Raw genomic sequence first — 17,298 nt, 5'->3', positions numbered from 1 at the left:
ACTCAAGTGTGAAAGTAACTACGGTAAGCTAATACGGTATAGTTTATGGCTCAATTCCACACCATTTGGTCTCATACACACGACCGTTGTTCTGGTCCGCATCCGAGCCTCAGTTTTTGCGGCTCGGGTGTGGACGCATTCACTTCAGTGGGGGCAGCAAAAGATGCGGACAGCACTCCGTGTGCTGTCCGCATCCGTTGCTCCGTTACGTAGCCCCACAAAAAAAATATAACATGTCCTTTTCTACAATGGGCCGCCTGTTCCGTTCCGCAAATTGCGGAAGGCACACGGACAGCTTCCGTGTTTTGCGGATCCGCAATTTTCGGACAGCAGAAAAAACGGAACGGTCATGTGCATGAGGCCTTTCTAAGGGCTCATGCACACGACAGTATTTCGCGTTCAGTATACTGGCCGTTTTTTGAGTTCAGTATGCGGTACATATACTGAACCATTTATTTCAATGATTTGGCAAAAAAAACGGAAGTGTCTCCGTGTGCATTCCGTTTCAGTATTTTCGTACCGTGAAAAGATAGAACATGTCCAATTCTTGTCCGCAAATCACGGTGCTTGGCTTCATTCAAGCCAATGGGTCCGCAAAAAAACGGAACACATACGGAAATGCATCCATATGTCTTCCGTATCCGTTCCGTTTTTGCGGAACCATCTATAGAAAATGTAATGCCCAGCCTAAGTTTTTCTATGTAATTACTGTATATGGCATACGGAAAAACAGAACGGAAAAAAAAAACGGAACAACGGATCCGGAAAAAATGGACCGCAAAACACTGAAAAAGCCATACGGTCGTGTGCATGAGCCCTAAGATAGTAGTTTGCTGTCAGTGAACGAGAACACCTATACTTACATTTGAAAGTGAAAACGGTGCTACCTTCAGAGACCTGCATACAAGACTAGATACATCAGCAGCAGTTGTATTCATGTGTCTGGTAGTTTGCTACAATGTATCATTCTGGAGTCCAGGCTTTTAGCTCACAGAGCATTGCCTAGATCACATACGTATTTCCCCCTTTCTGGTCCCCATACACGCAAGAGTAATGGAAGTAAACAGAATCCCAGTATTTCCTTTCCTTTATGTTATTCGCCTTGGTGGCAGTGACTCCTCACCAAACGCACAGGTTTTTTCCATGTTGCTGTCAGCTAGGATTTCAGCCGCCACAAGTCCTTTTAGTAATACTTGGAGACAAACTTGAAAATGTCAGTCAAGCCGAGTGCAGTCTGGCCCAGAGACTTCTTGTAACTTTGGGGGGTTCCTGGGGAGGGGAAGCATTGAACTGCCTTCACCAGCAGATTTCTGGCACAGTGGCATAAAATGAGTTACATCTTCCCACTGGAAGTGTTAATTGGAAGCACACAGATCTGTTTTTGGAGCCTAGTTGATGTTTATACCTAAATATAGAGTCACAGTCCTTGTAGTAAAACCCCACACATGCGGAGAACATGGAAATTATTCTGTGTCCTGGTGTGTGAGCGTGTGTGGGCCAGGGCCATGCACCAGCCCCTGAGTCATTGCTGGTTACTATACAGTTCACCGTGGTGCAAACTATCAGGACAGGATCCCACAGCGCTGGGTCTCTATATAATGTACAGTGATCTACTGACTGTAGATTATCAGGACAGGATCACACAGTACTGGGTCTCTATATAGTGTACAGTGATCTACTGACTGTAGATTATCAGGACAGGATCACACAGTGCTGGGTTTCTATATAATGTACAGTGATCTACTGACTGTAGATTATCAGGAGGATCACACAGCGCTGGGTCTCTATATAGTGTACAGTGATCTCCTGACTGTAGATTATCAGGAGGATCACACAGCGCTGGGTCTCTATATAGTGTACAGTGATCTACTGACTGTAGATTATCAGGACAGGATCACACAGCGCTGGGTCTCTATATAGTGTACAGTGATCTCCTGACTGTAGATTATCAGGACAGGATCACACAGTACTGGGTCTCTATATAGTGTACAGTGATCTCTTGACAGTAGATTATCAGGACAGGATCACACAGTGCTGGGTTTCTATATAATGTACAGTGATCTCCTGACAGTAGATTATCAGGACAGGATCACACAGTGCTGGGTTTCTATATAATATACAGTGATCTCCTGACAGTAGATTATCAGGACAGAATCACACAATGCTGGATCTCTATATAATGTACAGTGATCTACTGACTATAGATTATTAGGACAAGATCACACAATGCTGGATCTCTATATAATGTACAGTGATCTACTGACTATAGATTATTAGGACAAGATCACACAGTGCGGGGTCTCTATATAATGTACAGTGATCTCCTGACTGTAGATTATCAGGACAGGATCACACAGCGCTGGGTCTCTATATAATGTACAGTGATCTCCTGACTGTAGATTATCAGGACAGGATCACACAATGCTGGGTTTCTATATAATGTACAGTGATCTCCTGACTGAAGATTATCAGGACGGGATCACACAGCGCTGGGTTCTATATAATGTACAGTGATCTCCTGACTGAAGATTATCAGGACAAGATCACACAGTTTTTTTATGTGAATACCAACCAGATCCAACCAAACAGATATAAAAAAAACCTGTATGAACGATGTGGCAGATACATCATGTAAATCTAGCTTATGGTGTCATTTAGTAAGGCAGGTGTTTTAGGCTACTTTCTCACTTGCGGCAGAATGGTCCGGCAGGGGAACAGTTTGCTGGATCCGTGCTAACGCTAGTCCACCATGCTGCCGGAAGTCACTAAAATGGGGGCGGACCGGAAGTCTGGCCACAGCACGGCAAACAAGCCAAGAGACGGTCAGACAAAAACCGCAGCATGCTGTAGTTTTTGTCTGGCCGCCTCTCGGCATGCCGACTTCCGGCAGCACAGTGGGCTAGCGTTAACACGGATCCAGCAGGCTGCCGCAAGTGTGAAAGTAGTCTTAAACGCCGGTCTTAATACCCCTGGCGCATGATGCGCCTAAGTTGTGTACAGGCGCAGGCCTCTACATAACTTAGGCACATCCACCGCTGGCATAAATCAGCTCCCTTTCTGGCGTAGATTTAGATAATTTTCTATTCCTGAAACAGAAGTAGATAATGATAAATGAGACGGGCCGGCCCTCCTTCCACTCTCCTTCCATCACTTTTTAGACCCAGTGTAAGTGGGGGAAAAGTTGCAGATTCAGCCGCAAATCCCCTTGGCGTATACTGTATCTAATAATAAATGACCCCCTTAGTCTATAGAAGTGACAATAGTTGTTTGTAGTTGTCACATCTGTGCCCTTTTTTTTTTTCTTCAACTGTTTTAGGGAGGAATTCCTAGAATCTTGAGTCATTGAGGTTCATTTCACGCTGTATGTTTTCAGGAAATTTTAGCCCTGGGCCTGCAAAAGAAAAAACACATACTGTGACTTTAACATTCTCAAGTTTTATGTCAATGAGAAAAAGTGCGTTTAATACAAAAAGTAGGGTTGTAATTTTCAGGAAGCGAGAGTCTGAATTGTCTGCCCGTGAGTACTAGTGACAGGAAGTGGCATTTTGCCTGGCAAAGCTGGTAGTCACGCCAGGAAGTATGAGGTCAGCCAATGATTGGGGGGGGGGGGTTGTAGTACAGCATGTCTGAGTTGGTTGGCTGGGAGGTGGTGGGTGCACAGCGGAAACAGAGACCAGAGAGAGAAGGGAAGTGAGAGCGTCTGTAGAGTGGTTAAAGTGCCGACTATAGTGTTACTGAGTGCTGCTGTTTGTCTGCAGTGACAAGTTAACTTAGATTATGGAAGTTGTAATGGATTGTTCTTCTTTGCACCTTTTTATATCTGTTGGTTGTCGGGGCATATTGGTTGTTGTAGTTTTACAGCAGCTGAAGAACCACAGGTTGGATACCACAGATATAGCATAAGGCCGGATCACAATGATGCTGTGAGTTTGGGTCAGTTAAACCCAAGGTCGGGGCGCGACAGTCGTAAGAAATATGACTGGTTAACATGGCTGGAACATGGATGGGTGAATCCAGCTTTAGTCTTAGACATCTTTATACTATTTAAAATCTTTATTATGTATTTTCATGCATGTACTTTGCCTCTCTATGTTTTCATTATTTTCAAAAAATGCGAACACACACGCCCTCCCAATTTATATGGAGGCATAAAGAAAGATTATTATTATTATTTTTTTAAATAAGAGTCCAGCAGAAAAAAAATGTCCCATTCTATATGGCATGTTGTTTTATGGAAGTACTGTATATAAGCATTGTTTCAATGGTAAAATATCTCCATAATATGGTACAGCATGCATAGTTGGTGGCCGCTCTTCAAAATTAGAGGGTTCGGCCAACCTTTGGCTTGTGCAGTCTTTTTCTTTTCATTGAAGACTCTCCAGTTATTCAGGAACCCCAATAATAGTGCACCAGTCATGATCACACATCCTAATATAGTCTCTCCTGATTATCTTGAAAACTGCAGGAAAGAATTATTTGCTAATGCCATGTTCACAAGTCTGCTGTACGTACTGGATATGTCCATTGCTATCGTTACGTGTATCTCATGTCTGGAACAGCTTTGCAGACAAGACGTACGTAAACAAGGCCTGTTTGTTCCTAGAGTCTTGGGAGGAGATTTATCATAGACCAGAATTTTACCCCAGTTTATGACATCCCCTGAGCTGCCAGAAGATGCGCAGGGCTCGTCATAAATTAGGCACATCCTCCAGCAGTCTATGTGCCGTAGGGTGCTGCCAAGACCACCAAAAAACATGCAATTTCTGCGACAGCATTCCTGTGTTTATGGTCTGTTTTCTTCAAGCCAAGAGAAAAACGCACAGCAGACTTAAATTACCTTAATGTACGTCTATTTTGTAATTAACGTAATTCAGTTTTGCTGTGTGTTTTTCCCTTTGTTGGAACAAAACGCTCAATAAACGCAGATAGGTTGTTGCAATAAGGGCAAAAAAATGCACCAGAAATGCATCACAGCCGCGATGTGGGGCATCACCCTAAACAGAAATCTACAGAAAATTTGCTATAGATTTCCGTCTTCGTTTGCGCCCAAAAACTGGCGTAAATGAAGATAAATGTGCTGGGCTCATTGTCCCTGCCCCCTTGCCATGTCCTCTTTTCAGGACAGTACTAAGGGAGGTGTAGACACCACTTGTGACAAAATTTTGTCGCGGTTGCATTTAAAAAGTTGCAAACATGGGATTTGAGATTTTTATTTTTTTTACAACCGAAAAGGGACGTGGGGGGAATGATAAATAACCCACCGTAAATCTGGCCTATATCAGAACATAACAGAAATATGTAAAAGGAAAGAGCCTAAAAAGATGCCCTTCCATGGGATATCTGGACAAAAGAAAAAGTGGGTGGCAGAAGAATCTAATGAAATATCTAAAATATGAAAATGAAATATCTTTTAAATGGCGCCAGTCCTGCGAAGGCCCCAGGTGCCCCATTAACTCCCCCAATAAAGCACATTTGCCCCATCTTACTGCCCCATCTATCCTTCTTCTTTTGTCTTTACTATTAACGTCTCCATTTATTATTCTCCGGCTCCACTTTCCGCCAACTCTCTCCCACTTTTCTCTTTCTGCCTTTTTCTCTCCCACCCCCCTTCTCTTTGGCTCTCTCTAGAGGGGAAGGAACACCAACTTCCTGGAGAGAATCTCCAGGCCAAACATCTGAAAACAAGAAAGGAGAGTGGGGAGAGAGCAGACGGGTGGAGGGCGAGAGAGGAGCTTTAATCATGCACACATGTATTCCCACTTATGGCTTTAACTGTATGTTATGGAAGTAATGCATCTGGCTCCACATCTGGGGGGGGGGGACTCGCTGATTTTCTTTTCCACAATACTTGTCTACAGAGCTTACAATTCATATTGCAATGGCAATGCTGCATTGGGTCTAGTGGCAGGTACCACTGCTTCATACTGTGTACTATATGAGTATACTAACGATATGCTGTATATTCTATAGGCGTCTGCACTGCACAGATGTAAGCGTCTGCATCATGGCAAGCTTATTAACACGGTGTAGATTCCAGAGGCTGCAGCATCTGTCTTCTTCATAATATATTATTCTCCAGGTCCCATTCTTCACTCCTTTCTCCACCCTCTGGGTCTCCTCCTTTCTACTGCCCACCCTCCTCCATCCTTCAGTATGTATGTCTGGCTGCTTTCCTTACATCTCCTAAACACAGATTGAATTTTAGGTAACATTGGGCCAAGCATGGCCCTGTTCTTCCACTCATACCGCCGACAGGGCAGTGAAAGGGTTACAGCCGTGGGCGGGGGGGGGGGGGGGCCGTCTGTGCTATCAAACTGCAGCAGAAGAAAGGCTCCCTGCCCTTTTGTGTGAGTAGTTAGTGTATGTATTTGTAAGTTTGCTATGTCTATGGGGAATCTCCTTAAATTTTACGGGGGGGGGGGGGGGTGTATTACAAGGCAGACGGACTTAACTCTTTTGTCCCCTAGTGAGCTGGTAATATATGTGCATTAGAGAAATCGATACAGTACAGTAAATGTCAAGCAGTACATCACGCTACATTGGTCAGATGTGTGTAAGAATTCATGGCTTCTTGCGTAAATCTTATAAAGTAAAAGGAACATGTGCAATCGGCTATACGTAAAAGGAAGTGACACCATTTCATGATTATATGTAACCGGGTGCTTGGCAACCAGTGCATCATAATAGCTCACAATCCAATCCCAGGGACCGAAATGATCATTGTTCAGCTGGGATGGAACTACAAGTCCTAGCATGTCCAATCAGCCATTGTCTACCAGTTTAGAAAAAGCCTCCCCATAAGTCAGTATACTGATTTCCATATTGCCTTACAGTCACAGGGGGTCATTTACTAAGATTTTCCCCTGAACTGCCAAAAGATCCAGCTAATTTATGACAAGGCCGCCATAACGCCTCCCTACACGCCCCCGCTCCGTTATGTCCCGTCCACATGCCGTGACCGTGTGATTAAATATTGCTGCGTGGTCAGTTAAAAAAAAGGACTTATTTCTAAAATAGTCGCAAGTCCCTTAATTAATGACCGCCACGTGGTTTCTCCAGTGGCTTCAGCAAAATGTGTGTCAAGGTGACAAATGTCATGCCAAGGCAATGGTGGGAAATCCACTGCAAGTGATTATTGTCCTACAACGGACAGGGTATGTCCTAGATGCCGGATACATGCGGGTCCTGCACCTATCTTGAGAACAGGGCCCTGTGTCAAACCTCCGTGACTGGAGAGGGGGCCTGCATGCTTGGCTTTCTCCATTGACTTCTTTAGGAGGTCCAAAAATAGCCTGGTATGCTTAATGTCTGGCGAACGGCTATTCCTTCTGACCCCCCCACCTCATGCACAAGTACACTCAGCTTGGCTGAATGGGGAGAGTAGAGTAAGTCGATGCCACCCCATGCCCTCCTGGTGGCTTATTGTCCTGAAAACAATAGGATTGGGCATGTTGATATCCCACTGCCAATCCTTTTCTTCCCCAATATCTGCTGTCAGTGAAGTCAGGAGGCCCCCCCCCCCTATACACACTAGATGGTGGGCTAGTTCCGCCAAAATATGCAGGTTCAGCCGACGTTAATGTAATGCGTATGGCCAGCTTTAAGCCTTGGCTGCCATGTTTATGCGGAATAGCAAGTTAGCTCATGTTGCACTCGCGCGATGCACGCCATGCAGACCACCATATTTTTTTCGCGGGTCCATGTGGCTGTTCAGCAAATTATAGAGCATATCCTATTCTTGTCCTTGTTAGGGCTCATGAACACGACAGATGGAGGTCCACAAATTGCGGATCCACAAAAAAAATGATACTGGCCGCGTGCATTCTGCATTCCGCCCCCTAATAGAACAGTCCTATGCTTGTGCATAATGCGGGCAATGTTCTATTTTTCTCCGGAACGGCCATGCAGACCTACGGACAGGGCATGCACACTGAGTCCTTTCAGTTTTTTGTTTTTTTTGCATCCCCTATTGAAGTGAATGGTTCTGCATACGGGCCGCAAAAAAATGGAACGGGCACAGGAGAAAAATAACCGTGTGCATGAGCCCTTACTGAAGAGAATAGTCATTTCTATTGATGGGAGTTAGAAAAGGTGTCCGCTCTTTGCAGAAGCCGAATATGTGCAACTCCTCCTACAAGCTGCTCTTTCCCATTTCTCTCAGTTTAGCGTCCTCGGGTATTGCATTATACATTCCAACTAGTACTCTGTCATCTCTCTGGGGAAAGCCCTAGACTGTAACCCCAGTGTCGGGGATGCATGTTTTACATTGGAGTACACTTGTGTATTTTCCCTGCATTGTAGCTAATTCAGCAAATAATCCCCCCACCCCCGGGATCGGCATTTTTATAGCTCGTACAAGTCATCACGGCTTCTTGCGTCCATATTTGTAATGTTGCTAGTAACGTTCAGCGATTGGTTTCTTACATTTAAGAGGCTGTGTAAAAGATGGAAAAAATAGTTTGGTATCCCTTTAAACGGCAGTGTTCTGGGAAAGGCTGGCCCGGCGCCAGCAGTTGAGGATTGGGGTTGTGTTTCCAGACTCGGCTTTCATGCAGAACCTATTAAAATGTGTCTTGCAAGGCCATTTTAGGACAAGCACAGCCTGGCATTGTGTATGAAAGTGGCAGCCTGGTCACTTTACGTCTGCTCCAGTTTCTCGTCTCTCGCCTGCACTTTACATGCTTCTCTTCCTGTCGCATTTATATATTTATTTCCACGCGTATTCTGTATCCGAGCCATCCTCCTTCCTTAGATCAGCCCCGCATTCTTTTTTGGCGAAATCTTGACCATTATGTTTCTCTCTCTTTCTGCAAATGTCATTAGTTTATTTTTTTTGTTTTTTTTGCCACATAAAGATTTGTCCTTCTCAGTGCAGCAAGAAGAGGTAGGTAGTGGGCTCTGTACATAAAAAACTAGCACTGGCTATGAAGGTGTCAGCCCAGGCAATGAGGCCATTGGTACACATCCGATCCGCATTTTTTGCCGACCCATTCATCTCAATGGGGCCGCAAAAGATGAGGACAACACACCGTGTACTGTCTGCATCCGTAAGTCCGTTCTGTGGCCCCACCAAAAAAATAGAACATGTCCTATTCTTGTGGACAAGGATAGGACACTTGAAAAAAAAATGGCGGCAGGCTCTCGGCTGGTATCCATGTTTTGCAGATCCGCAATTTGCGGACCGCAAAAATGGATACAGCCGTGTGCATGAGCCCTTACTCGGGCCAGTCAAATAGAATTGTGATTGCCTGGTCATGGCAGACGACAATAGTCAACCACAAGCTAGTAAAGGTTATGTTCATATGCAGTGATTTTGCTGCGGTGCCCTTTTACACGCAGTACAAGATTTTCGTGGGTGACTTCTATTAAGAGCAGTGAAAAAATGCGGACTCGCCTAAATTTAATCAAAAAGTATAGACTCCACTTATAGGTGAGTTCTAGAAAGGTTTTGTGTCCAAAAGGGAATAAGCCACCATCAGACACCTCCAATGTGCCCAACGTGGTCGATGGTCCCATACATAATAGGGGCAATTTATTAAAGGGGTTCTCTCACTTCAGCAAATAGCATTTATCATGGAGAGAAAGTTAATACCAGGTACTTACTAATGTATTGTGATTGTCCATATTGCCTCCTTTTCTGGCTGGATTCATTTTACCATCACATTATACACTGCTGGTTTTCTATGGTTACGACCACCCTGCAATCCATCAGTGGTGGTCGTGCTTGCACACTATAGGGAAAAGCACCAGTCTATGTGTGTTCCCACGGTCCCGGCCACCAGAGAGGCCAGCACTTCTCCTATAGTGTGCAAGCACGGCCACCACTGATGGAGTACAGGGTGGTCATAACCATGGAAAAGAGCAATGTATAATGTGATGGAAACATGAATCCAGCCAGCAAATGTAGCAATATGGACAATCACAACACATTAGTAAGTGGCTTGTATTAACTTTCTCTACATGATAAATGCCACTTGCTGAAGCGAGACAGCCCCGTTAAGCGTTCTTTGACTGCTTTCTGTTGTGAAAAAAGTCTCTAATTTTTGCGCAGGCCTTGTTTTTTTATTGAATTCGCTACCTTTTGCCATTTTACACCACACTCATCAGTGTAGAAATTACCTTGTTCATCTGCCTTTCTGCTAATGTGCATGGGAGCCTTAAACGGGTTAGCTCCTGATTAATTTAAATAAATCAAAATCAGACATCAGATAGTACATGACAATCTCTTTCAAACAAAGCTAGAACCAGCCCTGTACCTCACATGTATCCATAGATCTCCCCATTCATTGCTCTAATTGTCCAGCTAGATTTATTTCAAGCTGGCAGCTCAGGGGGCGTGTCCTTTCTCAGGGGGCGTGTCCTTTCTACTGCAGCTCTCTCCCTGTACCTGTCACAGCTTCTTTTTTTTTTTTTTGTCTGCAACTCATCAAACTGTTTAATAAGGAATGTGCAGCCGACCATAATTATGTATGTGCAGAACAATTGTATGTGCAGAACAATTGTATGAGCAAACATTCTGGCAGGTACAATGTTGATGACTTCACCATGTTAGGGCTCTTTCACACTTGTGTTGTTCTGTTCCGGCATAGAGTTCCGTCGTCGGGGCTCTATGCCGGAAGAATCCCGATCAGGATTATCCCCATGCATTCCGAATGGAGAGAAATCCGCTCAGGATGCATCAGGATGTCTTCAGTTCCGGAACGGAACGTTTTCTGGCCGGAGAAAACACCGCAGCATGCTGCGCTCTTTGCTCCGGTCAAAAATCCTGAACACTTGCCGCAAGGCCGGATCCGGAATCAATGCCCATTGAAAGGCACCAATCTGGATATGGCCTTAAGCTAAACGTCGTTTCGGCGCTTTACCGGATCCGACGTTTAGCTTTTTCTGAATGGTTACCATGGCTGCCAGGACACTAAAGTCCTGTCTGCCACGGCAAAGTGTAGTGGGGAGCGGGGGAGCAGCACACCTGTCACAGCTTCTAACACGGCTCCCTGTACCTGGTGGCAGCTGAACGATGGAACTGAGTATGTGCGACCACCTCAGAGATGGTATTGAGGAGGACATAGAAATAAAGAAAAGCACAAACATCAGGTGGCTCAGATAAATTTTATTGAACAACTAAATTTTGAATTGCATCTAAATTACAAAAGTATTCAGATCCAGCTGCTGGCTTGAAAAATTTTGAATATTTTTTTTGTGGGACCACCCTTTTAAGTGAAAGTAGCAGAAGCACTTACGGTAGTTGTAGGCTTCATATCAACATGTCATTAACTAGGTTATCTAGATGAGATTTTAACTCCTTAGACCTCGTTCACATTTCCGTGTCAGTGTCACGTCTGTAAAAAAAAAGCGTACACGTTTCATCCGTGAAGCTGTCCATGAAGGATCCGTGGTTGGTCCGTGTGTCCGTTTTTACCATCCATGTGTCATCCGTAATTCACTGATGTTGCTCAGCTGAAAATAAATTTTCAAAGAATCTCCTATTAGTCTTCAGTGAAAAACGGACACTGTGTCACTGACCCATAGACTTCAATGGGTGTGCTTGGTCCGTATCACGGATCAAAGTAGTGCATGTCCCCGTGATTTTTTTTTACTGACCCACAGTCAGGAAAAAAAAAACTGAAATGTGAACAGACACATTTAAATCTATGGGTACGTGTGCTGTCCATGGAAAATGCGGACAGCACACGTCGGTGAAAAACAGAAATGTGAATGAGGCCTTACTTGTCTGGAGAGTGTGCTGACTTCATGCCAGCTAATAGAACATTTACTAAGGATTGTACAAAGATAAAATTTGATGAAAATATTTTTGGCTTTTGCCTGATGTATCCAGTATTTCTAGAACCTAATCGATCATAATAGGAGTCTTTTACCCATCTCATGTCTGTTGGTCTCCTAGGGCCCATTCGTGCACAGCCATTATTGGTCCGATGCGGACCATAAAAACAGAACAATAATCATTTGTAGTGGTAATAAGCCTGGGGTAAATGAGAGGCTTTTTTAATCACTTGGTTATGGATATGCAATAATTAAAATTATCAGCGGGATATTTACTTGCAATTTGAAGAATCCTTAAGATGCTATGATGTATGTAAACTGGAGTAGTAGTGCCGGTTTCCTTTACTCGACAGTCACTTATTGTGCATGCTCCCCTGAGATGACAGGTCCCCATTTGCTTGTCTTCCCTGGGGAAAGAACTTTAGAGAGTTGACCATAAAACCCAACCCAGTCGATCCTTTTTTCCCCTCACAAAATGTGACAGCTGGTGAGTACCAGAATCCTCTGGTAGTCCCTGGTTCTGACACAATAACATGCATTTACTACAACAGGAGCCTTAAAGGGGTTGTTTCATCTAACCATTACTGAGGCGAGATGAGACTAAGTTCCAACCACCAAGTGGCCAGTAAACAGAGGAACAGACCAAGTTGGGCAGCAGTATAGTTTGCTGTTTCTGTAGCTCCCATGCACTGCAGTGAAGGCCCGCTCCACTGTTTCCCAGCCACCTGGTGGTCAAGGCATGGTCTCATCTTGCCTTTGTAATGGCAAGATTAGACCATTCCTTTAAAGGGGTTGTTCTTGAATACCTAACTTTTTTTATTTTTTTTTATTCTTTATTTAAATGAATACGGAAGTCTAACCGTGCATTAGCAAATTCAATACAGTACATCCATTGTATCAAAGATATAGCACAACAACGATATCACCTTATACCTCAACTAACATAACAATATCTAATGGCACTTGTGGTATAATGATAGGAACCTCGCCAGAGCAGAAACCCTTTCGACTGATCCATAACCACATCGGGCTAAAATAGTAAAAACATAATCCTGGCCTTAAAACAAAGCTACCAGGAAGAGTAAAGCAGCATAAATGCACACAGATTAGGAGGAGCAACCACTAGACAATAAACAACAGAAGGAGGGAAACAATACACACAAACAATAGACACTAAAGGGGGGGGTGGGTACTGGAGAGGGGGTAAACCCATAGAGTACAGAGTAAGATCCGCAGCTTAGGCCAGAAGGTCCTGAAACTCCTGAGACTCCTGAAAAGAAAACCAAGGGGCCCATGAATCAAGGAAGGCTTTATGCTTGGCTCGCAGCTGCGAGGTGAGTTCCTCCATTCTCCGGATCTCCTCCACCTTTTGGATCCAACAACTAATTGTCGGAGGCGCAGAGAGCTTCCATCTCGCAGGGATACATGACCTAGCCGCTATCACCAGGGAGCACAAACATGACTTCCGAAGCACACTCATTGGCAGATCCGAGAGAAATAATAAGAAGAAACCAGGGGTGTGTGGTATCGTAAATCGGAAAATTGAGGACAAAGTCTTATGGACCAACTGCCAAAAAGGACCAATTTTTGGGCAATCCCAGAAAATGTGCATCATGGAGCCCATATCGTAGTCACAGCGCCAGCAAATAGGAGACGCGGATGGGAACATTTTCTGCAATCTGGTTGGAACATAGTACCATCTGGACATTATCGCCTCCTGGAACCTACTCGCTATGGATGACCTGTAGAGCAGACTGAAGAGTTTTGACCAGTGATCGGGGGGGATGTTCGCTCCCAGGTCTTGGGACCATTTAGCCACAAACTGTGGAAGATAGTCCTGTCGAGGGGCTACCAAGGACTGATAATATTTGCCTTCTCAAACAGCTGATCGGCGGGGGTCCCGGGTGTCGGACCCCCGCCGATCAGATGCCGATGATCTATCCAGAGGCTAGATCATCAGTTTAACCAAAGTGCAGAACCTCTTTAAGCAAGAAATTGGCTGCAGCAGATCAGGTGACCATGCCCGTGAGGAAGCAAACAAGCCTCCTACCAAAAGATGGACATACGCAGGGGCGTAGCTATAGGGGGTGCAGAGGTAGCAGTCGCTACCGGGCCCAGGAGCCTGAGGGGGCCCAAAGACCCTTGTGCCACATAAGAAGATACCAGTATTATAGAAAGACACCAGTATTATAGAAAGTGCATGCTGGTCAAGTTATAGCTCTGGCTGGAGGGAAGGGGTTAGGTCAAGAATTTGGCATGGGGGTGTTTACATTTTTTGCCCTAGCCACAAAACACTGAGGTAAGGGGGGCCCAAGCTGAACCCTTGGACCAGGGCCCATGAGCCTTTACCTAAGTGCATGCTTTATGTAGATCATCAAGTTCCTCTGTGCTGACCAGATGAGAGGAATCACCTGACTGGCATTTACATATAGCATGTACTTACATGCCCATTGATGTGGGTTCTCTTGCATCCATTCGCGTATTCATATATGGTAGACCCATGACATATCTCTAGTGACTCTTTTTAAACCCATCATACAGAGATGTTGGGTTACAATAGGAAAGTTTTTCCCATGGGAGGATCCTGCTGACCATGACATTTGACTTACGCATTGCCCTCTGTGGGAATGTCTGTGCCAGCTGTTGTTAAACCATGTGGTGGTAGTAATGTCTAATATTCACATATTATAAATCTGCTACGTTTTCTGACCATTAGAGTAGATTTCCTTAGCTAAGAACCTATCTTTTTGTCTCCATAAAGACATGTAGATAATAGTTCTAACCAGTCATTGATGGTTGAAATGTCTGGGTTATGCTGTATGGGGTATGCTCTGTATCTGAGCATCCTCTATGTACTTGTGTGTTGGCCATTTTTGCTTGCGGGTCTTTTGTGTGCGTATTATTGTGTCTCACTGCCTACCTGTCCTTCTTATATGTGCGTATTATTGGCTTTGGCTTACCTTCAGATATTCTTAGATATGATCCGAAATACAGTACTCTATTGTCCCAACCCACTGATTATGGATCTCCTACAGATCCAACAAGTATGGGTGAGTAACCAATGTGATTATTTGGGGTCTCTGTTTACAGGACTTCAATGGAAATTTTTCGCCCACAATATGCCATCTGATGGTGCATGCTGTGGTTTTACTTTTGCAGCATCCGACTTTGTGTGTCTTTTTCAGAAAAAACGTTTAATAGATTAATTTATTATTATAGGGTCAACGTGTAGACAGTTTAGTGATTGGATTGGACTGTTGTGTGAATTAGCCTTTCCAATGTATCCTCTCTGTATGTGAGACTCCATCTATATGCCACTGCATGTCTCTTACTATGTATTCTCTCTTATCTTTGCTCTTTGTGTGTCTCTAGCTTTATGACCCTGTGCATGTCTCTTATTGTATATTCTCTGTATATTTCTCTAGCTGCATGCCACTCTGTCTCTCTTTTCTCTGTGTGTGTCTCTAGCTGTGTGCCAATGTGCATGTCTCGTATCCTCTCTATGTGTATTCTATGTGTGCCACTGTACAGGTCTGTCCCATCTACTCCGTTGATATTTGACTCTCTATTTCATGTGAGTTGGTGTCTTTTGTGCTTTGTGTCTCTCTACCTGTCTGCACTACATTCTTCTTACTGTTCTTTGTCCTTTTCTCGTTTTATTCTCTCTGTCCTTTCCCTTTTTTGTTCTCCGCATCCTTATCCGACTGTCTGTCCCGCTTTTTCTTCCCGAATGTCTCTTCTGACAATCTCTTGATTTGTCTTGGCTTTGCAGTGCATCTCTCCCCCTCCCTTCCGTTCTCTTGTTCTGACTCCTGTACAGATCTTCGATAGCCCCATTTTTCTTGGGTGGCTCATTAGCTTGGTGTAATTGAACTGTAAGGACGGGTCTTTTCTCACGCCGCGCTGAGATTTACGACCCTCGAATCCCAGAATAAAAAAAAAATCCTCCCAAATCCCCCTTCCTGGCCGGCATGTAATCAGCGTGATGAATCCACTGCATCCCACACTGCAGGCATCTGTCCCCATTTGTACATACAGGGAAAGCAATGACGAGGTTGATGATGAAGAAATGGACTGGGGGATGGTGAAAGAAGGCAATAGGTAGGGAAAGATGGGGAATAAGTAGCCACAACATTGGTAGATGAAAAAAAATAATGGGAATGTTAAATAAAGTGGTTAACCTGAGGGACAGGAATACATTACATGAGCAGGTCTGTCTGTGAAGGTTCTCATTTATAGGTTTTCTGTGAAGGTTCTCGTTTATAGGTCTGTCTGTGAAGGTTCTCGTTTATGAGCAGGTCCTTGAAATTTCAAGGTTTTGAGAATTGATATAGGTTTTAGGCTGAGGTGTGGTGGTACACATAGGTAGGAACAAAACCGGTGATTAAGGGATGGAGACAGTGGGATAGACATGAGGTGCTATTGGCAGATTGAGATGGTGACAGGAGACAAGTAAAGTCCTGGAAGTTCATTTGAGATGGTCCTGGGATGCGATTGTTAAGGATATGGAACAAGGGATGATAGCAGTTTTTATTTAAAGACGAAAGGATCAAGATCTACTGGCTGAAGGATGCAAAAATACACAGTACAATAGTTTTTTTCCTTCTATGAACCCTCTGTTTGTTCTTTTCTTTTAGTGAGACTGTAACATTTTCATGTTTTGTCTTGCAGTGATTCCTGCTGTGTCAAGTACATATCACATCACCAAGCGGTCTGCTTGCTCTACCTCTGGTCCATAGGACTCTGGATGCCTGCAGAACTCTTTATCACGTTCACCAGGATTTTTGGCCAGCAATCCTAGAAGTGTGTTAATCTCTTGTTGGATCTCAACTTTGAATCTTGGATCTACCACACCTTTCCACTTGATTTTGGGGGGTGTATCCCCTCTTTGTGACAGCCATAAATGGAAATTCGAAGGGCTTGAGCCAGTCTGGTAGGCTGGGTGCCTGGCAATGACTAGTAACGATTCTCCCTGCCCACCATCTGGGCCAGGTCACATGAATGGATACCCTGTTCCCCACTATGCCTTTTTCTTTCCTCACATGCTTGGTGGTGTGTCCCCTCCAGGAGCTTTGCCCGGAGTACAGCACCAGCTTCCTCTCAGTGGATATAGCACACCATCTCCAGCAAGTGAGTATTGCTGCCTTTCATTTCATGTTATTAAATTGCAATGCTATGTTCATGCCTGCACTTTTTTATTGACATGGTAAATTCATTTAGTTATATGCTTCTCTGTACACATACATACGTGGTGTCATTCATTTGTATCCTCAACGATTTTTCGGAAAATAGAAATAACATATTTCATATGTTCTATATTTCTCATGTAGCTGAGCATTGGCTCTAATCAGATTGGTACTAATCAAAAGGGTAATGCTGATTAATATACCAATATATGCATATATATAAACTGTTTTACATAAGAGGATGTCTTTTATACAGTGCCTTGAAAAAGTATTCATACCCATTGAACTTTCCCAATTTTTTTCACATTACACCCACAAACTGAAATGTATTTTA

At 44.0% G+C, this 17,298-nt stretch overlaps 1 protein-coding gene across 1 annotated transcript in view; it reads left to right on the top strand.

The window, feature by feature from the left end:
* The window catches only part of RARA (retinoic acid receptor alpha), a 127,699-nt gene that overhangs the window by 18,327 nt on the left and 92,074 nt on the right, over positions 1-17,298 (top strand). Inside the window, exon 2 of the mRNA XM_040434576.1 lies at positions 16,450-16,908. Within this exon, the coding sequence (XP_040290510.1) occupies positions 16,731-16,908 (178 nt within the window). The 5' untranslated portion in view covers positions 16,450-16,730. The remainder of the gene's footprint in view (positions 1-16,449; positions 16,909-17,298) is intronic.

The sequence above is a fragment of the Bufo bufo genome, chromosome 6 (assembly GCF_905171765.1).
Source record: "Bufo bufo chromosome 6, aBufBuf1.1, whole genome shotgun sequence".
NCBI lineage: Eukaryota > Metazoa > Chordata > Amphibia > Anura > Bufonidae > Bufo > Bufo bufo.
This window is presented reverse-complemented; position numbering and strand designations above follow the sequence as displayed.